Source organism: Bradysia coprophila, assembly GCF_014529535.1.
Source record: "Bradysia coprophila strain Holo2 chromosome IV unlocalized genomic scaffold, BU_Bcop_v1 contig_106, whole genome shotgun sequence".
In the NCBI taxonomy this organism is placed as follows: Eukaryota; Metazoa; Arthropoda; class Insecta; order Diptera; family Sciaridae; genus Bradysia; species Bradysia coprophila.
The window spans coordinates 4,774,396-4,796,663 of NW_023503372.1; the positions used below are offsets into that span (position 1 = coordinate 4,774,396).

A 22,268-nucleotide genomic window follows, 5' to 3' on the forward strand; every position below is an offset into this window, starting at 1 on the left:
TTTGCTTTAATGAAGTAAAAACTGTTGGCACAAATTAAACTCTACTCTGAACCAAACCTAATATAAACCACTTTCCGCCGAGCCATTTATTTTTCTTTTATAGCACATCCACCGTAATGAGACGACGTTAGATAAGCTGCTAATCCTATCAGTAATACATAATAAATGAAAGGCTGGTGTTCTGCTGTGTAACGTTTCCCTTTGTAATTGAACCGACCAAATTTCGAAATTTTCGGTTCAAACTCATCGAAAATGCATCCGTGCCATGTCAACTGCCAGAGTCGAATTTTATTAACGAACATTTGCCATTTGAATCGAGTAGTTCCAGGTTCATCAAGGCAATGTTCGAGGAAGTAATATCGACCGCCCTGATATCGAAAGGTTTGAAAGATAATTTCACCGAAAATTGTACTAAATCTACTTACGGGCACCAGAACTCTTCGAATTTCTTTCAAAACACTTTGACTGTTATCCACACTGCAATGTACATTGGAAGTGACGACCACATCGATACTATTTGATGGTATCGAGGCCATATTCTCGGCACGTTCATTGACAAACTTTTCTAAAGTAATTTCTGGGTGCTGTTAATGGTACAAAATACTTGGTTGATTGTTCATATTCCTTAAGACTCAGTGTTAACCTTCTGTAAGTTTCCCAGCAGCACGTTTTCGAAATATGGATTCTTGTCCAGACCAATGAGTTGACATTTTTTGGGATAAAATTCCAAGTTATATCCTGAAATTGAGGTAGCCATTCTCTAAATTGAAACTTGTTTCTAAGCATTACTCTGCATCACTTACCCGGTCCAATTCCTACCTCCAAAATTCTAATTGGTCCATTTTTCTTGAATGGAATAATTGAGCTGATGTCTGCAAATAATTCTCGTTTGAACGGGATTAGACTTTTATTGTAAATAAGTTCGACGGCTTTCGGATAAGAAAATGCGAAAAATATTGATCTCGCTGTCAACAGGATTGACTTCAGGAAAGCAAACAAATCAAACACCCTCCAATAGATAGATTTCGTGAAAAAAATTTCCATTTTTCCATAAACTAAATTAAATATGCGAAGTGTCACCATCAACAGATTTTACTTTACAAAATTTTTTTACTAATTTATTAAAGCTGGAATATTTCGCGAAACGTATCTATAGCCCTTGCTTTGAAACAGTTGAATAGAAAGATTGCGTTCAAGACTTATAAAACTGTAAGTGCGAACAAGAAAATTTTATGTAACTTCTTCATACGAAATCTGTGGAGGAGTCAGTCTATAATAAAGAGATTACATAGTACTGCATTTACACCCGTATTTCAGACGTCAAAAAGCAACTTTTCATACTGATAAGAGGGTAAAAGTGCAGAAAAATATTTCCTATATTAATGCTAGGAACAGTGCTATGAATATTTCGATTTTCACTTATATAAGTTAACGTCAGACTTATATCATTAGAGTTCCAATCCATTACAAAACTCGGTATAAACATGAAAAGTCTCGTTTTCGTGTGGTTGTTGACCTCGGCTTCGCCTTGGATCAACAAACTTCACACGAAAACTAGACTTTTCAACTTTTAATCCCTTGTCATGTAAATAACTATTACAAGACTCCCACATAGCTCCCACATTTTTGCATGGAAACGTTTTACGTCAGCTTCTCATTATTAATCATATTCGCAATCACTCTAATTACTAAATAAAGTCAAAATCATTCGATATGGTTCTATTATAATGTTTGCACCTTGCGTTAAAGCAGTTGTCTAAATACATACTCCTGTTGCTGTCGCTTTAGTCGTTTTAGTTGAAAATATTAATTTTGGATATTTATTTTCGGAATCGATTTTTATTTCCGCGATACTACGCGTGTAAAACAACTTACGCATGCAGTGGCGAAATCATGTCCGCAAGTTAGTCAGCGCAAGTCCTTTAATACAAAGATAAAAGAAATTCGGGACTAAAATCGGTTAAGATTTGGATGGATTTCAAAATTTGGTTTTTTGTATGAAAAATGCAAAGGACGGACGGCCTCTAAGGGTTGTTTCTGGCCCCCTTCAATTTCGTTAGGAATCGATAGGGAAACGTTTGTAATGACTTTTTATTCATGATTGAACTATTTTAAAGTCTAAATAAGTCATTGAAGTTGTATAGCGCTATCACGAGTAATATAGTAATATACAGATAGCAGGAGATCTACACTGAAGTCTTGGTATAAGTTTCGTATATCTGAACAGCTTGTCTGAACTTTTTTTTTCAGATGAGTTTTAATGATCGGAATTTAATTGTGTAAAAAAATAGACTTTTATTGATTTAATTCGGAATAATCATCGGCAGCATGTTTGCCAACTGATGATGAACGATTACAACGATTAACAATCAAACTCTTAAAAATTATAAACAGCAAATTAACAGACAATATCTTACCGATTTTATCACTCATTGATTATCGATAAAATATTCGATTGATATTGACTTTTTGAAAATATTGATAATCGATTTTAAGGAAATAATCGATATTTTATCAATCGAAGGAATTATCGAACATGTCTAAAGGAACATTGAAGTCTAGTTTTTTTTACACAATTAGTTGACAATTACCACAAAAATCTGCAATAACGTTGTACACAGTATTCGATATTACTGAATTTCATCGTTATTGCCTTCTATTATTTATTATTTTTTTTTATATCTTCGTTGATTAGTGCGAGCAGCTTATAGAAATCGTCGAAAAAGACAGTTTTTTTGCAATATCGCCGGACCACTCAGCCTTACTTTTCTTATCTTCACAGATAAACCACAATTCCGATCATTAAAACTCATCTGAAAAAATTTTTTCAGACAAACTGGTTCAGATATACGAAACTTATACCAAGAATTCAGTGTAGATCTCCTGCTATCTGTATGTTACTCGTGATAGCGCTGTACAACTTCAATGACTTATTTTAGGATTTAAAATAGTGAAATCATGAATAAAAAGTCATTACGAACGTTTCCCTATTGTTTCCTAACGAAATTGAAGGGGGACCAGAAACAGCCCGTAGAGGCCGTCGAGAGACCTGCAATTTTCTATGTTCGCGTTCAATTAGTTAATTAGTTTCCGAATACCACTTACTCCCAAACGTTTCTATTAATCTCCTTAAAATTTGGAATATACGTTTATAACGTCACAAGTGGAGGAAACTACTGTTAAGAAAATTCTTAAAATAGGAAAAAATATGTGATTCAAAAATTGGTGACCAGAATCATCTGACACTTTGTGACGCAAACTTTTTTTTGTATTTTTTTATATAACCTTTGCGTTCAGACGAACGCAGAATGCGTCACTCCCAGCGTTATCCGTTGTTTTGTAACGTAGACACAGGGACTTGCGTCACTTGCACCCTTTAGGATTTTTTTTAACTAACTGCAGTTTAAGGAACTAGCTGGGAATCCCAGCCTGTCCCCTGAACTACAATTTAGTCCTTATTTTCTTTACACAATAAGATGGTAGCGGTTTTTCACAAAGTAACGCCTCCCTCCATGTATAATTGGTAAGATCCAATGCCAACTTCTTCCCACGAACTTTGGTAACGAATAATTGCCAGTGATCATATTTTGTCTAAAAGAAATGATGATCACACTGACACGTAAAACAAGGTAAGTAAGTTCAAAGTTTGATCCGAAATTCAACTAAATTTACTCACATCAACACTGTTTGATGGAGGACCACATCAACAGTATTTGTTGGTGAAGCACTTAATCAACGCACTTCAAGCAAAAGTGGTACTCTAAATAGGGTACTGAAACTTGACAGCGAAAAGAGTGGGGATAAAATTTCATGCAAAATAGTACTCTATTTGGCAGCTGTCATTAATAGTACTTTTGCTTGAAGTGCGTTGACTTAATCGATGATGAGTATTTGATGATGGAGGCCTAAAGGCGTACAGTGTCCACTTGCAAATTACGCAATGTTAGAAGTGTAGGAATACAGTGTAATGAAATTTGTTTGATTTTAGGCTTCCTAATTTTGTAAACAATATGTATGGGTTTGTTAGAATGCTGCTATTCCTGGGCAGTCGCGATGACCGCTCATAGGTGGATTCGCACCTGGTGAACATATAATTTTTAAGTTTTACTGCAACTTGTTATAGTTGAAAATCGACAAAATCTCCCTAATGTGGGTAATTAAACGAATTTTTCGTAACATATTTAGTATCGGTCTGAAACATTTTTGCTTTGTTTTTATCAAACTTATTATTGCTTCATTCGTTTATACAGCTGTCGACTTACTCCCATTATCGTCTTTGTAATTCAAAAAACATAAGAAGAGACCCGTACAATTTGAGTAAGTCATACAGCGATTTGTCTATAAAAGTCATGTATACATGTATCGGCACTACACTGCAACACTTGCACCTTCAAATCTCTTCATTTCAACCTATATCATCATCCATTAAATTTACTCAATATATTGGCAACAAAACCTTTGTAAGTCCAGTTCCGATCTCGTGATTAGATTTTGACAAGAAAATTTCATATTACACGTTTAACTCTGTTTTTGGTGGTATAAATGCCGCAAATATATGCGAAAAATTTTTACTAGCGCTCTAAAATAGCACTCCTATCTCTGGACCTTCTCAACCGCAATATAGCTCATCTTTAAGATAAACCACGGCAGAGTAAAAGTAAACCTGGCAGGAGCGGTTCATTGTCAAATGTAGACCTAATACACTGTATGAAAATGAACTCAAATGAACACTGACATAAGTTGAAAAATTTAATTCGCGAAAAACATAGGGCTACTAGATTATTCAGGTCCCTAGTCAAACAAGCGCTCCTGCCTGGGTTACTTTTACTCTGCCGTGGATAAACCTTTTGGCTTAGCAAGCTTCATATTGACATTACATTAACCAACAGAGAAAAATAGTTTATTACTATACAAGGGAAGGAATTTGATATTTCGTATCCAGATAAGTGGAAGTGTCGGAGGGCTTTAGCCCAAGGTACTTTTACTCATCGTAATACGAAATATAAAATTATTTATCCGAGTGTAGTATAACGTTTTCCTTTACGAAGTAGGGAAAGACTTTTCCGTAGTAAAGGAAAATATTTATCAAAATTGGTTTCGTTTTATTTAGTGTCTGATTTTGCTTCTCTGGATGAGCTCCTGAAATAAGTTTCCTCTACTTAGAGAATCGAATTTGACGTTCGGTGTGAAACGTATATAATTCGGTTGTACATTTATCCTTATCCACGAAGTACCAAATTTAAAATAACTGAGGATCTTACAGCGTATTCACAGAGATCAAAGCTTTATTTAGTTATTTCTTACCAAACAGAATCAGCTGAACAGAAGGAAAATTAGGAGCCAAAATAGAAGACAAGAGACGTGGTGAACGACTTTCGTATCAACTGAAAGCACCAACGGCATTGCAAATTTATTTGTAGAGATGGAAAAATAGTCAACAGAGCAAATTGAAACCGCCAAACCACCCAAGCTTCATTGTGGTTTGCGGCAGAACAGAGGGGACTCATTACTTAATGGAGTTACTCCTAAAGTCAAATGCAAAATTTATGTTAAAGAAGAAAATATCAGCGACTGGGACGAGTCATTGTATATGACGGATGAATCGGTCAGAATTTCGCAGGAGTTAGTAAATGTAAACGCCTGCTCGGTTAAAAAGGAAAGAGAAGACGAATTTTTGGAGGAGATTCAGTTTATCGAATGTCCTCCTGTGAAAATGGAACAGGAACTTCATCTCATTGATGTTATTGATGAAGCTAAAATGTCTGAAGATTTTAATCGCACCAAACAAATAAAAGGCGTCCACGAAAAGAGGGATCTCGAACAGAAATAGAAACTGTAAAGCGATTGGTGGAGCCGATTTTAATTCTGCTAAAAGAGGAAAGCAGAGGCTAAAGAGGCTAAAAGAGTTTTCGCCCACGAAAACGACCTCGCACGTCTCAAACAGCAGTAAAGGAATCTTCAGAATTGGAACCTGCAAAGATGAGTATTGGTGAACGGTTGGCAAGCGACACAGCAGAACAAGACTCGAATATTGCCGTTCCAACTGAAGATTCTATTCTTCGCCAACGAAGACGTCCACGAAAACGACTGTCCAAATCTCGAACAGAAATAGAAATTGTAAAACATGCGTCTGGTGGAACGTATTTTATTTCTACCAAACCGATCAATTTCAGGCCAATTCTACAAAAATCAAGCGGGATGTTCGAGTGGGGAATCAACATTGCAATACGATCCATTGAAAATGCGCCCGGAAATGTAGATATCAGGACAATTGTGAATGGGATATGAAATCTTGAATAAAAACAGAAAACTTAAAAAAGGGGTTCACTGGTCAGACCGACAGACATGAAAAAGGTGAGTTACTCCTTTAGATGTGAGAGATTTCAGAGAACAAAGTGATGCGTTATCCACTTACTTCTACATGTAAAACGGTCCTCTGTGTAATAATGGACTGAAGTAATGACTATTATTCTTATATTGAATAGGACCTGATATAGGCAGGTGATGAAAAAGCGTAAAGTGAATTGCGAACAGTCTAGATCAAGCATTTGATTGATCGATATCGTGGTTGTAGTGAATATTATGCAGTTCTACTTGTAAGACAATCTTAAAGTCAAACTTGGTCCAGCATTACCAAAACGAGACTTCATATGTCTTGACATACACTTCCTCCTATCAGAGCCAGTAATCATCGCCTATTTCTGTCGTTGCTAACAATAAGAGATGCAATTCTTGACCGAACCCTATTCGGTTGAGAACTGGCGAACTTCACTGTCAAAGTTCGAAATAACAAATTTGGGTTAATTTTGCCTATTCTTGACGATGGGGAAAGGGTGCCGAAAATTGCGTAAAATAGCGTGATGACAGGGCCTACTTTTGGGAAATTGATTTTCCACAATTTACTAAAATTTCCAAAATTTTCCAAATTTGCTAATGGCAAATTCTAGCAAATTTTGGAAAACCTTGGCAAATTTCGGAAATTATTAGCAAATTTAGGAAATCAATTTCCCAAAAATAGGCCCTGTAAGCGTGAGGTCATTTGCGAACAGCCCCTATAGAGATAAATTAGCTGACGTACTCTAAAGTTGTGCTGACGATGAAATATGTAAACAATTAAGTTCTGCCTGCGCCGTCTTTTTGTTTTCTTTTACTTTATTAATGTATTTCGTTGGTAAAGATTACTGTACATGGTTTGGATGGACTTACTTTACAGCAGTCAATTCCTCAATTAATTTGGGCAAGTCGACATGTTTCAACAAAGTCACATGATCTCCGTCAATAGTCCTAACTTTAAGCTGACCGCTGCAGTACTTCGACAGTCCGAAGTCTTTATGCAATCCATTCAACGATGAACTGCCTGCCTTGACTAGCGATATTTTGGTGTGGATCAGTGTCGTGAATGAATTCTCGTTCGCGTTCAGAACGATATTGAAACGATTCCGGACGGCTGTGAAAATGTTCAGCTTAATGAATTCGTAATTGTACGGAATTTTGTCGGCCGACTCCAACAGCATCGCGTCGACCTTATCTTCCCATTTTTTGTGGCTATCAAACGACCGCTTAACAACATCCGGATCCGCATATGGCATAAACGAATCGAACACAATCATTGCGATCGCTTCGCGGATACCATCGTCGTTTCGTTCGGGCGACAATTTCTGCGCAAAACGATTGTTGTATTGAGGCGATCCGTCCAGTTGAACGATTTGACCGAATTTACCGACGTTTTCCAGTATCGCAGCCAGCTTCAATGTTAGACTGCAGCCGAATGAATGGCCGATCAAAATGAAATTGTCCACATCATCGTACAGTTTGAGAACGTTCGGTGTAATCGCTTCAACAATTTCATCAAGTTCAGTGCAGGTTGAGGTCTCCAGAAGTTGTAGCACAAATGCTGGTTGATTCAACTCTTGTCCAAGATTTCGATACAGATCTGCGGCGACGCCATAAAAGCCGGGTATGATCAGAATTTTCGTATCGCTAACCGGCACATCATTTGCTTTCAAAATTGTTTCGGTCGAAAATAGTTCCATTGTGTCACTATCCACCACTCCCTCCATTAACAGGCGCATCCATGAAATTCCATCAGCAGCCAGATCTTCAGCATTGTTACCGCCGTCGCTTGAATTTCTCGACATTGCTCGCTTTTCAAGTTGACTAAGCGTTAGCGATCGAAGCTCTTGAGACGTGAATGTAATGTCATAGTCCCGTTCGACAACCTGTTGTATTTCCACACCCATCAATGAATCGATACCCAGCTGTGTTAGCGTTGAGTCCATGGAAATTGATTTTTTGTCTCGCACTCCCATTATCTTCAGAATTGTATCGATGATGTTGCGTTTTCCCGCCTCACTGACATCCTTATCGGCGACGACCATGCTCGAAACAATAGCATCAGTTGAGTCGAGCAATCGGTCGAGTACTTCAAGGCACGACGAAATGGCCTGTGGTAGTGTTCCACTAATATCCTTGTCCAGATTACTCAGTTGAAACTCAGCCAGCAATCCAACATCACCGATAGCTCCCCATTGGATCGCTTTCGCTGGTAGTCCCAATTCGTGTCTTTGCTCAATGATACGTTCCATCACTGAATTGGCCAGTCCATAACTGCTTTGACCCGCATTGCCACGACCACAAGACATGCTGGAAAATACAACGAAGTGCCGCAGATTGGGGCAGAATTTGCGAGAGACTTTGTCAAGATTTATTGTAGCCAAGGCTTTTGGAACCAATGATTCGTTGAACATTTTTGCATCCGAATTTTCTAAGATTGAATCGCGTAAGGCAACAGCAAGATTGAAAATTCCCTCCACGGGTCCTAGCTTCAGGGCTGTCTGTAACAATTCTTCGCATCCTTCTTCGGTAGCAATATTTGCGGTGCTGATTTCGATGGTTGCTCCATAGATTTTCAGTAGCCTGCGAACAGACATACGATTCCGTTAATTGATTTTTGATTGGATTACGTGCACCACTGTGAATCAGGGACATTTGTCCTCAATCAACGGCTACAAAGTTCTACTTACTCGGTTCTTATATATTGGTTGGTGTTGGTGATGCCTCTACTGGAACTCAACACCAATTTCTTGCATCCTCTGTATACCAACCATTCAGCCAATTCAAGTCCAAACCCACCCAGTCCACCCACGATCACGACCGAGTTATTCGGGTCACAATAAATTCGATTGATTGTAGCCAATGGCAACGACAATGTTTCGGTTTCACGTTGTCGAACCTTAAGCAGAACTTTTCCGATATGCTTTCCATTCGCCATAAACCGAAATGCTTCTTCGACGTCATTGGCATCAAAAATCGTTGTATTTAATGGCTTAATAATGCCCGCCGCAATATCATCATTGACTAAGTTGTAAACGATCTGAAACGAACGGAAATTGCCTGAACTCATCATCGGCACAACGTTTGTAAAATGTACCTTCATTTCCTCTGAATCATGTTGAAGGTCGTCAAAAATGACAGCCTTCAGACTAATACGTTTCGTGAGATATCTCATGTCCAGCTGGGTCCCGTTTAGCATGTCATACTTTCCAATTTCGAGTAAAGTTCCACCAATACCCAGTACCCGGATTGACGCCTGTAACTTTTCGTCTGCCAACGAATTCAGCACATAGTCGACACCTTTGCCCTTCGTATTTTCCAAGATCAGTTTCTCAAACGTTGTGTTCCGCGAGTTTCCAATGTTTTCGGCTTTTAATTGCGGAAATTTGGCTAACAGAAAATTCTTCTTCTCGGCTGTACTGACTGTGGTGAACACTTCTAGCCCGTAGTTGAATGCAACTTCGATGGCCGCCTGTCCAACGCCACCACTCCCAGAATGAATTAAAATTGATTTTCCCTTTTGGATCTTTGTTGTGACGAAAAATGCAAAGTAGACGGTAAAATACACGAGAGGAACTGTGGCTGCCTGCTCCAAACTCCAAAATTCTGGCACGTCCCACAGCATTGCCTGTTTCGCATCGTAGTGTGTTGCAAGTGCTCCAGCATTTAGTCCAATGCCCATGACTCTTCTTCCATCGACTTTAATTCCGGAAAATTCGAGACCCAGAACACATTGCATACCGACGCGGTCATAAGTGTTATCAGGTATTCTTCCCAGTGCTAACATTATGTCTTTGAAGTTAAGCGATGCGTACTGAACCCTAATTATATCGGGACTGCTACCATTAACTTCCAATGGACCGTTGAGCCACGTAAGTGTTGATAGATCTCCTTTAATCAAACAATTTGCAAAAAAGTGATTCTCACGAGCTGTAGGACTGTCCAACTCTGGCACCATATCAAGGTAACGGTAACTTCCCCATTCACCTCCTTTCAACACATTAATTGGATAGTTGAGGAGCAGTTGTTTGTGGTAGAAGGAATCGTTGACGTCAAATGGTGGTGCATCTGAATCGATGATCAAAAAGCATTTCAAACTTTCAGTCAAGAATTCACGACGAATGCAATTGACAAAGCCAAGGATTCCGGATGGTTCAGTGTTTTGTGCATAAATAACCGTTGGACCACTTTTCAGCGACTCCTTTAACACATCGAGCCAATCTTCTACACTCGATGTAATTTCTACGATATTTTGTGGCACAACTACTTTCGAATCCTTTTCGAATTGAAGTAAATGCAGACATTCTCCACCGTCGGTTTTTAGTTTTGCTATCAATCGAAGACGATCCGTGGGTTCTCCAGCCCATTCCGATGATTCTCGTGACAAAATGTAACCATTTTCTGACAAAATATTCTTGGCATTTTCAATGAATTCGCTGTCACCCAGGCACTGGCATCTAATTATAATATCGACACCAGTGAATGACGATGCTTCCTCAGTGCTAATTGCAACATTTTCGAGTCGTACCTCCTCTCTGGAAGTAAGCAACGTAATGTCGGATATGACCAGTGGAGTTTCACGCAACGCTTTCGATAAGAGTTCACTTAATGGTTCGGTAGCTTCTGTGCCATCGGCAGCTGGGTCAATCTCAAGGGCTGTGAATTTTCTTTGGATATAATTTTCCAGCGCCAAGTGCACAACGATTTTCACTGCATTCTTCACAGTAAATTTGGTATCGGGGAAAAACGGAATGAATTGGTGGGTTTCGAGTAACGGTTCCCTGGGTCTGCGGCGATTTACCACACGATTTCTTTTGTCATGAATTTCAACGCCTCCAGCTTGAATGATTCGCAGATAGGGTGATATTGCGACGTCATAAAGTATTTCCGGATCTGTAACGCCTTCCGGTTGATTTTGATTGTTTTCGTTTCGAAGAGCCCTGTTTTTCTCTTCCAGCATTTTATACTGTAAGAATGGATCGATGACAATCCTTCGTATGTTTGTAGGCAATGCCAATGTTCTAGCGTTCGTCTCCAATTCCTCGAAGTGTGTCATACTATCAATGAACGTGATCCAATTGCTGTTCCATTTGATTTTGCCCTTTAAACCATCGTGACGAATTTCTTTAACTCCCTTAAACGCGCCCAGATGCAAGAAACCGTGCAGTCGCATCTCTTTGTAGAAATCGTCCTCAGGCAGCGTCACCGTATTCTCATCGCTGAGTACGGTGATTTCCGACATCGTAATTTCGTCCACTTGTTTAATAAACCCAAGGCAAACGGCAGCACTTCCCTCGATCACTTCAAAGCTGCCGGTTCCGCGATGTATGGAAACAGTGATGAGGACGTCCTGGTTTTTATTGAGTGATGTGGCGCGCAAAAACCGAACCTCATCAAAAACTACTTTAACTTTCTCGTACGGTATACCGATCATCATGGAGAATGTTTCCCAGACCAGAACAATCCAACCAGTTGCTGGGAATAGTACTCGACCGTCAATCATGTGACCCTGAATGTACTCGAACTTTTTGTCGCTGATGTTTATGACGAAGTTACGACGCTCGAATGTGTTGTATGTATCAAAGTGCGGGACGTAATGGTTTTCTTCGTGGTTCCATTTAATCGTCGGGGATATCATTGGCGTTCCACGCGATACAGGAAATTCAATTCGTGGGTAGAGTTTGGATACATCCATGTCGACACCGTGTTGAAAGAGTCTGGAAATTGAAAATGGGGATGTTAGGATCGACTCATAAATTACGGATTCGCTGGTTACGAAAGAAGTTCTTACCTTCCCAACGCTTCCACGAAATATCTCATGCCATCTTTGTTGTCTCGTTGTGTTAGGCTGATGTGCAGCCCTTCGCTAAATGACCTTTTCAGAATTGCTTTCAGCAATCCGTGTGGAGCAACTTCAACTGTTAACGCATTCCTTGGCAACATGTCCGTTACTTCTTCGAAGTAAACCGGATTGAGCAGATTCTGCGTATGATATTCAGCAGACGAAAACAGAGTTTCGTCTTTGTTCCACAAACTTTCCGCGAAAGTCGAACTCAACCACTTTTTGGATCGGCGTTTTGGGCTCTCAATGATTGTTCGCAATTTGTCGTGCAGTTTTTCACCGATTTCGCTGATATATCGACTGTGCAATGGTACTCCTGAGCATGCGACTTCTTTAGCAAAAACTGTCTTTTCTTTTAGCTGCTCAATGAATGAACGTACACTCTCTAGCGGACCACTTATTGTGGTTGAATCAGCAGCGTTGTGGCAGGCGATATCAATGTCGTCTGGAAGTATTTCCAACAGATCTGTGTGATGCATTCCAATTGCAGCCATTCCACCATTAATAGTTGCTGATTCATTACTTGATTCCCCTCTTGCGTGTGCCGTTAGTATTGCTTCCTCAGCTGTAAAACAACCATCCGCATAAGAGCATCCGATTTCACCCACCGAATGTCCAATTATGTAATCAGGTGAAATATGCAATGAGTGCAGCACATCCGTTAACGCAATTTCAATTGCAACTATTCCAACATAAGAATTCATGACATCGTTAAAGGTATCCGGATCCGTCGACGTAAGTATCTGCTTCAAATCGATACCTTTCTTCATCAACACATTGTGGCAATAGTTGATCGACTTTGCGAACAATGGAATTTCCATTAAATGTTTTCCCATTTCCGGCCACTGTGAACCAATTCCACTGTACACAAAGACAATCGGACGTCGAGTACCGTTAAAATATTGAATATCACGTTGGGTACACTTCGCCCGTTCAGTGACTGGATCATTTTCAAACATTCCGAAACCGCGATAAGTATTTGCACTGGTCGTTTGTATCTGAGAGTTCTGCAGAAGGGCAATATGCTCTGTGTCTAACGGCCGTTGTGTTATATCATCAAAAATTGCATTTATTGCAGCTTCTGTTCTTCCGGACCACAAAACGATTCGTCCCAAATCGTCATCTGGTAATCCACAATTGACCTTCTCTTTCGCATTGCCCAAGAACAAAGCATGGGCATTACCTCCACCAAGTCCGAAAGAATTCATAGCAATGAATTGACCTTTCAGATCCACAACATCCGTGGCAACCTTTATCCGTCCTTCGGAAAACGCTGAAACATCGGATCGTGGCGACGTCAAATTTATGTTTGGCGGAAATTTCTTATTCTCAAGCGAAATCAAAACCTTTGCAATCGACGCCATCCCCGATGCAGCCTCAGCATGTCCCATATTTGATTTAACGCTGCCAATGATCAATTCACCCGTCCGGTTGTTATTCTTGCAAAACACTTCGTCAATTGCCGCCACCTCTTCGGGATCTCCAAGTTTCGTTCCAGTTGAGTGAGCTTCAACGAAATTGACTTGACCCGGATCGAATTTCAATGTTTTGTAGAAGTCTTCAATAAGTCTCTGTTGCATTATTTTCGATGGGAACGATGCTCCTTCCTTCTTGAAACCATCGTTATTTGAACTGCTGTACACGAGATTCGCGTAGACTCGTTTCGAGTCTTTCTGCTTCTGTAGGAATATAACACAGATCGTGTCGGCACGACTAAAGCCTGTTGCGTTTTCATCGAATGGACGACATACTCCATCGCTTGCCAGAATTCCCAATCTGTATGTGTAACACGGGAAGAACGAATGATTCAAAATAATATCAAACTCTTATTCACAGAAGATTAACTCACTTGGTATATTCGGTAGCCAGTCCACAATTTAAAATCAGTTGAGATCCACCCACGAGTGCAGCATCGCAGACACCTATTTTTAAGAATTAAATTAAATGAAAAAGATCGGAAATACGGGACGTATACGAATATTGCGATGATCTAGAATCTGACCTAGAGTTGGGCTGGCTCGAAAAAAGGAGCTACATACCATTTTCTGAACAAAACAAATTTACAACTTTAATTGACACAATTTTTCAGTCCACCCTGTATTTACTACACAATTGTTCCTTCGGTATTCTTTCTCTTCAGAATTCACTGTTCTGAGAGTTTTAAGAAGAAAATTTCTTTTTCAATATTTATTTCCTGCTTCTCACTAATTAAATAGAATGTCTGGAAAACGTGGACTTTTGGGTCTGAGCTGGCATTTCTTAAAATTGACACCCGAGCTATTCTTTATCTGGGAGTCTAACTCTACCATAAAAACGTTTCCAGGTGCTTCGGACCTGGATACACAATGTTCTATGGCTTCTATCGACTCTTATAATAAAGGATTATTTATTTACATGACAAGGTACAACAGTTGAAGAGTCCAGTTTTTATGTGTGAGGCGAAGCCGAAATCAAAACAATCACACTAAACGTGACTTTCCATTTTAATTCCGAATTCACATGCGTTTGAAACTCAAACGAATTCTCTTGTTTTTTCTAGGTGTATAATGAGCCACTTTCGACTCTAGGAAAAACAAAAGCACGTAATAGTACATCACTGTTTTGTTGGGACATTTTTTGTGGAGGCGTGTGAGAAGGTTGTTTCAGAGCCGAAGGCGAGGACTGCATCCACATGTCTTCACAAAAAAATGTCACAGCAAGAAAATACGACCAGAAAATGCGAGAAACCGGTTTTCATCGAGACAGTGAGAACGACTACATTTCATTTCATCCCTATGCTCAAAGAATTTCTATCATTCTTGTGTTCTTCTACCCTTCAACTACTTAAAAGTTGTACAAAAAAAGTCGTTAAAATGTTCGAACAAAAAAAAAATTCAAAAACTTTCGTGCGAAAATTTGCATTTTACTGATAAGAATTTCAGCAATTCGATAAGTTTGAATTGATTTTTTTCCTCGTTTTTTATTTCAATCTACAATTTATTACTGAAACACGACTATTGATTATCCGTAATAACGTACACAAAACGAAACTATCAGATTACGATCGATCGATCAGATTCTTTTTCCATCAACATTCTACACGATGGTCAATAATTACCTGATTCAAGATATCGAAAAGCACAATCGAGCGCGTATGCCGAACTTGAGCATGCTGTATCCACGGTGAACGACGGACCGCACAAACCGAGTGCATACGATATTCGATTTGATAGATAAAAATTAGCATTTCTGGACAAAGAAATACAATTTTAAAAAAATTTGAACAAAAAAATCAATTTCTCGTAAACAAACTATTCGAAATATTGAAGGACACTACATTTTACACGTCGTCATATTACGTACACAACACATCCGCACTCTTTAATATCTAGTACGTATAGGCGTTGACTTCATCCCATATCACACACTAACTTACCCTAAAACAACGTATCCATCCTTCGGTGGATTTCGATGAACAAACGAATCCTTTGAATCCGATATACTGCATCCAATAAATACTCCCGTTCGGCTTCCAACCAACGATTGAGGACTTATCCCAGCATCCAATATAGCCTCATACGCATGTTCGAGCAGAATTCTCATTTGCGGGTCCGTCCAATTAGCATGTTTATTCAGGGTCGAAAAGAAGGGCGCGTCAAATTTTTCCAGATTGCGAATTTTTCCGAAACGACGCGGCACCTCCGAATGAAAGTGTTTCCATCGACTTTCATCCTCATCGGTCATATCAATTTTATTGTACAAATTGTGTGAAAAGTCGCGAACATTGTTGGAATTTGGGAAACGTCCCGATATTCCCGATATGACAATGCTATCGTCATTTAAATTCATAATTTTTTTTTCGGTTTTTCAGTTTTTTTTACACAAATTTCCTTATATTAGCACTTGCAGGAAATGTTCGTTTTTTATGTCCTCACGATTCACGATTCACTTTTTGTCACTTTATCATATCACAACGTATACAGCGCGAGTAGGATTAGCAATTGAGCCAGATCGAACGTCGCGCTAGGCTTTATATGCTTTATCGTCGTGTCGTTACCGAAATAAATAAAATTTAAAAAAAAATCACAGAAGCTAGCAGAATAGAGGTGTGAAAAAATGTAAAGGAAAACATAAAATGCTGCGGAGATGGTGTTTGCTACTCGGTACCAATTAGCGAATTATAAGAAAAATTTAATTCCATTGATTTATCTCCGTTTCAAATGAGCTGACGGAGCTAAATTGATGAAATTTCATTTTTCTTACAATTCGCTAATGTTATATGTTATGTTTCTGTATAATAACAACTATTCATGCAAAGTACACAATAAATCATTCTCAAAGCAGCTGAAGGAGAAGAAAGTGATTTTTAAATATCATTTACTTGAACGTCAAATGGGTCAAATGACACGATTACTCCCAAAGACCTTCTGGACACCGCGTCCTTTGTTTTATACGACCGTTGGAAAATCTTATCGAGAAGCTCTACTCAGGACTCATTTCAGGTGATGAAATGATTTGGCAATATCTTTTAAAATTGTTTAAAGTATCGTTCGTCCACATGCTCTTCGCACCCAAGAGTGAATACCATCACGACATAACAAGCAAGAATGTTTGTTTATACGTTAAAAAACTTGAATTTTATACAAATCGTCGAAGCTTTTTCAAATCAAAAGTAAGATAACAAAAGAATAGCCAATTAATAAACATTTCAAGTTTACACACATGACCTAGGAGAAGCACGGAAAGAAGAATGAAAATGCCGGAGAGACAGTGTGTAAGCAATGGTAAGTTCGAGGTGAAAGAGTTTCGTGTAACGATCCGAAGAGAATATTGAATGAGCGACATTATAGGCGCTCAAGCTTTATGAGGAAAACAAAATTTCGGCGATTACATTTTCTGCGAGATTGTTGTGATCATGTTGTGTGTGTGTATGTGTGAGTGTGTGACCAATGTTGCTGATATGTTCTATTATGAACCGAATAGAAGCGATAGATACATTCAACAACTCGAATTTCGAAATTTCAAGCGCTAATGCAAAATGCTAATCAAAATTGATTTATTTTCGATAATATTCATTTTAACAATATGGACACATGGTTTAGTTTCCATCAAGCTTTCGATGAATGATTTTCCTCAGGGTTACACAGTGATTCATTGATACGTTTATCCAACAATCCGATGTTGTTTTTGGATTGTTTTGTGTGACATAACGATAATTAGAAGAATAAATTCAACTTCAATGTAAAGATATTTGCTTGATCTACCTATCAATGCTGTTCATGATTGTTGTTTGGATTTACCACAAATGTGATGACCTTGAACGCATTATAGGTGCGTATGAACTGTAACTTGTTATCAATATACGGAAAAAAACAGTTGAACTTTAGTTCATTCGCTAGTCTAAGAAAACAAATCTTGTTGCCGATGTCTTATGGATTTACCGCCATTGATGAGTGTAATTGCCTTGACAACAAGTTATTAGTTTGTGAGAATTAACTCTTATCAATGCACGCGCATGAAAAAAACGTGACCGTTTGGTTATAGTTGAATTGAGTACGACCTTTAAAGGTGTTATCATAATAGTCAATTGGCATCGGCTCGGTTGCAATGATTGAAAATGGTGTAAATATTTTGAAGTCAGTAATAGGCTCGGTGGTGGCCGAAACACCCTTTTCACTAACTATAAAAATCGTTTCAAATTCCAATTTCTTCTTGAAATCTAAGACGGTTTGTAGGAATGCTTAGGTCGAGCTCGAACATTAACCTTTCACGTACCTTGTCAAAAATGTAGCAGAGCTAGCTCTAGAGCCTGAAATGTAGCTGAACTTACTGTAGCTACATAATAGCAACACGAAAGAGACCCAATTTAAATTTTTCTTTTGTTCTGCTGTCTTATGTGACAGTAAAACAAAGGAAAACTTTGAATTAGGTCTCTTTCACGTCACTACAATAATAGTGAAAACCGTGAAAACGAAAATTTCTTTGCTCAGAAAGTGTTATAGTGGTTAGGGTAATCAAAACCATAGCTCTCGAGAATATGGAACGTTTCGTAGAAAATCATTGGAGGAAGGTTTGTTGTGGTACAAACTTAATAAAAAAAGAGTCTACGGTCATGCCAAAATTTAAGAACCTAAAAACTGCATTAATTTGTGAAACATCACGGCTATGTCATTTGTTATCGACTGTCACGGTTAAAATAAACGCCGTACTCCGAGCAATGTAGTTTTATAAAGAAAAATGTTTGTTTAAACAATGGAAGTAAAAGTATCACCCTGTTGATCAAAAGAAGTAGAAGACTCAATTAATTTTCACAGAAGCAGTGAATTGCACCCAAGAAAAGTATTTAAATTATGAGAAACACCTGAAATGAATTAGCATAAAATTTGGGACGACTTCAACATTGACGTGACGAGCGCACAGCTATCACGTTGGTTCAACAACTCAAAAAGACGTTCTAATGGAACAAACCCCATCACTCTCATCACAGATGAAATGAAGCGAGCATTGACAGAATCCAAACGATACGTAGGAGCACCCGAAGCAAAATGTTAGCTGAATTTCCAAGTTTGCCACGGCACACGACTGCAAACAAAATGTCGAAAAATTACACACGTTCTTCGACGAGCCACAGCCGTGCTAAATGGACTGACAACGAAGAATCGTTCCTGTTTCAGCAGTATGTGGTGCACGGGACGCATTGGTCGAAATACGACCTCCCCGATCGTATACCAAATACACCAAATACGAACAACATTTGTACGTTTGGTGAGCAGATCGATTACTGCAATGAGAGGCACAAACTTCACGAAAATTGTCTTGGATGCAATCGACGATCTGAGAGCACAAAGTAAACTCGTCACAAAACAGCATCTCTTTGACGAAATCTGCAATGGCTTCAACGGGGTAAATGTGTCGTTCGTGAAGTTTGGACTCACTACACCCACTTAGAACAGTTAACATAATCCTGCTCAATGCAAATGGTGAATTCGAGACAACACTTCGTCAGGCCACAGTGCCGAACTGATGTCCGAATGCCGAATTTTCTGAATTTTTGGAATTAAAATTCTCTAAAGTAAGCCCTGCACAAGACTCATTGATTTCGAGCCAGCAAAGGAAGTACATCAAGATCGAAAGTACCGTATTAAACTGCAACATGTATTACGTGGTGCATATAGACGATGAATAAAGCAAAATCACATGTACGCTCAGCTTCATCCGCATTCTGGGTTTCACAAAAGTTTTATTTTTCTTCACTGCGAAACGTAACATCCACGTCTACATTCACAATCAACTTCGTAATCTTCTAAGTGCCCAAGGTTCCGCGTCATGGATGGAAGCGTTTGTGACTGAGAAGAATGACATTGACTGGTGTAATATACAAATTATTACAATAGTGGAAGGATACGCTACAGCCATACGATTGAAATGGGTAACAGTGAAGTTCATGGAAGCAAACTGTTTCAATGTTCGTCGAGATGTGTTCGTAGCCATTCGGAATGGCTTGGAATATTTCTTAAATTTGTTGAAAATCAATGAGAGTGCAACACAAAGAATGGTTGCGATAAGAGCTGATTACTCAGGCTCGTTGTCATAATATACTCCGTGGACCCTAACAGTTACAAGATGCAGCTGAAGATATCACGAAGTATCAACAAATCCCGCATCGGTTAACCCTTCCGTCAAATCTTTGATTGGAGTTGTACTGCCTTAATTTGCATAAGGGACTTAGTGACGTCATCGCTACGTGTATAATAAATGGGACGATAACGTCACTGAGTCCCTTATACAAATTACGGCAGTGTATCTACCAGTCATACAATTTATGCGAATTTAAATGGTTTTTTATTATGAATCGGAAACTTAGCAAATTAATGAACACATCCTCATCACGATGTCCTAATTACGTCACAATGTCCTAATAATAGCACAATTCTTGTTTGTTAAACAAGAAAGTATCTAACATTGACGCACGAGAAACTCATGATGAGGTAAAGTGTATAAAACCAATCTTGGAAGCGAAAAGAAACAAAAATCGATGCGATTAGTAGAGTGGACATTCGTTCAAATAGATTTTTTGTTCGTCTTTTTTTGAATGCGATCTGTACGTTTTTGAATATCATTTTACATATTCAATGTCAGAGTCATATACTTAGTCACGATGACTAAATCAAATTTAGGTTCGGGTTTTTGTCGATCTGTGCCCGATTAAGAATATATCTACACAGAATGAAGACAATGAAATGTGATTGGTTGTTAGCTCGACTCCTTTATTCAATGCAATAAATTTCGGTTTTTGGCTATTTGTTTTGAATGCTATCGAATTTGAATAACAACGATCCTCATAGACGAATGAACTTGTGTGTAGTAATAATTGGCACGTGTATCGGTTAAATTGAATTAACACCAACAATAAATGTGGTGTTCGCATAGGTGCGTTTGATTTATGTTGCTATACGATATGCAAATTTATTAGGGATTAGCTTACTATTACTACTACAACTCAAATATTACTGTGAGAGACTCAATCTTGAATGAATATGATGAAATGCGATGAAATATTCTGTTTTTTTTTCTAATAAAGTGATGAAAATAAAATGATTCAGCGTATTTTTGTGCCAAAAGATGCTATTAATGGATCAAACATTACGTATTCACACCTGAGTTGGTGTTCTTAGTTTCACTCTTAGTTGATTTCTGCAAAAAAAAACTTATCGGAAATTGTTGTGCAATCCATAAAAAAACATTCATTTTCATCATAGTCATGTTTCATTGTATAGCGGGCGATTAAGATTGTCTTTGGTGATAAACAATAGTGGGTGATTGTTTGGATGACTCTTAGAGTTATACACAATGGGATGCCGCGTTTTCCTGCGGCCTAGTGCGTAAAATAATTCTAAAACCGTACTTTTCATGTTTCGAACACTTCTTTCAACGCACTTAGCATATACAGGGATTCCACGGAGAATTTAAAGTGAAAAAGTCGATAATAGGCATGGGCGATAATGATAATGATTATCGATTATCGATAATCGATAATTATCGACTTTTTTATCGAAAATTATGAAAAAAAAATATCGATAATCGATAATTATTGATATTTTGATAATTATCAAGATATCGATAATTCGATATATCGATATTTCGGTCCGAAAATCCGATATTTATCGATATATTCCGATATATCGGTATATTATAATGAATTTTCAGATAAATATCAAAATATCGAATAGATATGATTAATCGATTATCGATAATTTCTTTCGATTGATATTATCGATAGTTTTGAACGTCTCCCATCCCTAGTCGAAAAGTGAGCAAAAGCCACGAAAATAGTTGTTAGAAATAGTTGATTTTCTGATCAAAAAGTTGGTAAAAAAGTGAGTTTTCGGGAATATTTGTACCCTATTTTTATGCAAAGCCAAAGGTTATTCCGCGAGTTATTTCCTAAAAATAAAAAATCGTCAAACTCAAATAGAACTTTTTTGCGTCATAGCACTTTTCGAATCATCATGAATGTCCTTGTGCGAAAATTGTTGTAAATTCAGAAAGAATTCAGGTTTTGGTATGTTGTTTTAAACTTAGATGTGGAAAACATTGAGAATTTAATGATTCTAGCTAACGAAACAGAGAGAGAGCTAGAGAAGTCCGTTACCTCCATCTTCCATTTCCTGTGACTCAGTCAGGAAACCTTGAGGAAAGTTAGTAACATTTAAGGGAAATAGACAGATAGAATTGACTGAAAAGCAGAACCTCATTTCGTCGATTTCTGTTGAAACTATGGGACCCGATTCGATATGCATAGAAGATAAACACTTCTGTTGGAAATTGATAGAACAGACTTTGCTGTAACTGTTATGGTCAATCAAACAGACTTTCATCCACCTTCATCAGGATTTCGATAAACTAACCATTTTAGAGCTCAACATTTTTTTAAACTTTTGCTCCTCTTGTTCTTGTGTCTGCCGTTTTTATTTGATGTTTGTTTCATTGAGACTTGATCCATACCTGATTTGAAACCTGGCGAGTTACCAGGAAAGTTTGTATGAAAGTTACAGGCTACCTGTAACTCACCTGACAGCTTTGAAGCTCTGATCGTATCCCTCAATCATAATTA

At 38.3% G+C, this 22,268-nt stretch overlaps 2 protein-coding genes and 1 long non-coding RNA gene across 3 annotated transcripts; 1 reads left to right on the plus strand and 2 right to left on the minus strand.

Moving 5' to 3' along the window:
* Nucleotides 1–18,453, minus strand: LOC119071080 (methyltransferase-like protein 7A). The gene is made up of 5 exons (XM_037175719.1): nt 18,430–18,453; nt 804–1,048; nt 644–738; nt 426–584; nt 1–368 (listed from the first exon to the last, which is right to left on the minus strand). The coding sequence occupies exons 2-5, from the start codon at nt 1,042–1,044 to the stop codon at nt 87–89; spliced, it is 777 nt and encodes a 258-aa protein (XP_037031614.1). The 5' UTR covers nt 1,045–1,048; nt 18,430–18,453; the 3' UTR covers nt 1–86.
* Nucleotides 7,141–16,157, minus strand: LOC119071053 (fatty acid synthase-like). Its single transcript, XM_037175671.1, has 7 exons — nt 15,591–16,157; nt 15,273–15,403; nt 14,025–14,097; nt 12,125–13,951; nt 9,431–12,050; nt 9,024–9,373; nt 7,141–8,916 (listed from the first exon to the last, which is right to left on the minus strand). The coding sequence occupies exons 1-7, from the start codon at nt 16,001–16,003 to the stop codon at nt 7,203–7,205; spliced, it is 7,128 nt and encodes a 2,375-aa protein (XP_037031566.1). The 5' UTR covers nt 16,004–16,157; the 3' UTR covers nt 7,141–7,202.
* LOC119071102 lies at nt 17,078–22,136 on the plus strand. The gene is made up of 3 exons (XR_005086594.1): nt 17,078–17,092; nt 19,268–19,270; nt 21,992–22,136. It is a non-coding gene; the product is annotated as an uncharacterized LOC119071102 (long non-coding RNA).
* The last annotated feature ends 132 nt before the right edge of the window (nt 22,137–22,268 follow it).

Excerpts from the sequence above, each read along its gene's own strand:
- LOC119071080 (XM_037175719.1), bottom strand. The coding sequence starts at position 1,044 with ATGGAAATTTTTTTCACGAAATCTATCTATTGGAGGGTGTTTGATTTG. Across the intron at positions 739-803 it reads GGAGGTAGGAATTGGACCGG|GATATAACTTGGAATTTTAT; the intron begins GTAAGTGATGCA and ends CCTCAATTTCAG. Across the intron at positions 369-425 it reads TTCGAAGAGTTCTGGTGCCC|GGCGGTCGATATTACTTCCT; the intron begins GTAAGTAGATTT and ends TTTCGATATCAG.
- LOC119071053 (XM_037175671.1), bottom strand. The coding sequence starts at position 16,003 with ATGAATTTAAATGACGATAGCATTGTCATATCGGGAATATCGGGACGT. Across the intron at positions 15,404-15,590 it reads GATGGATACGTTGTTTTAGG|AAATGCTAATTTTTATCTAT; the intron begins GTAAGTTAGTGT and ends TTCTTTGTCCAG. Across the intron at positions 14,098-15,272 it reads TTTTCGATATCTTGAATCAG|GTGTCTGCGATGCTGCACTC; the intron begins GTAATTATTGAC and ends TCTTAAAAATAG.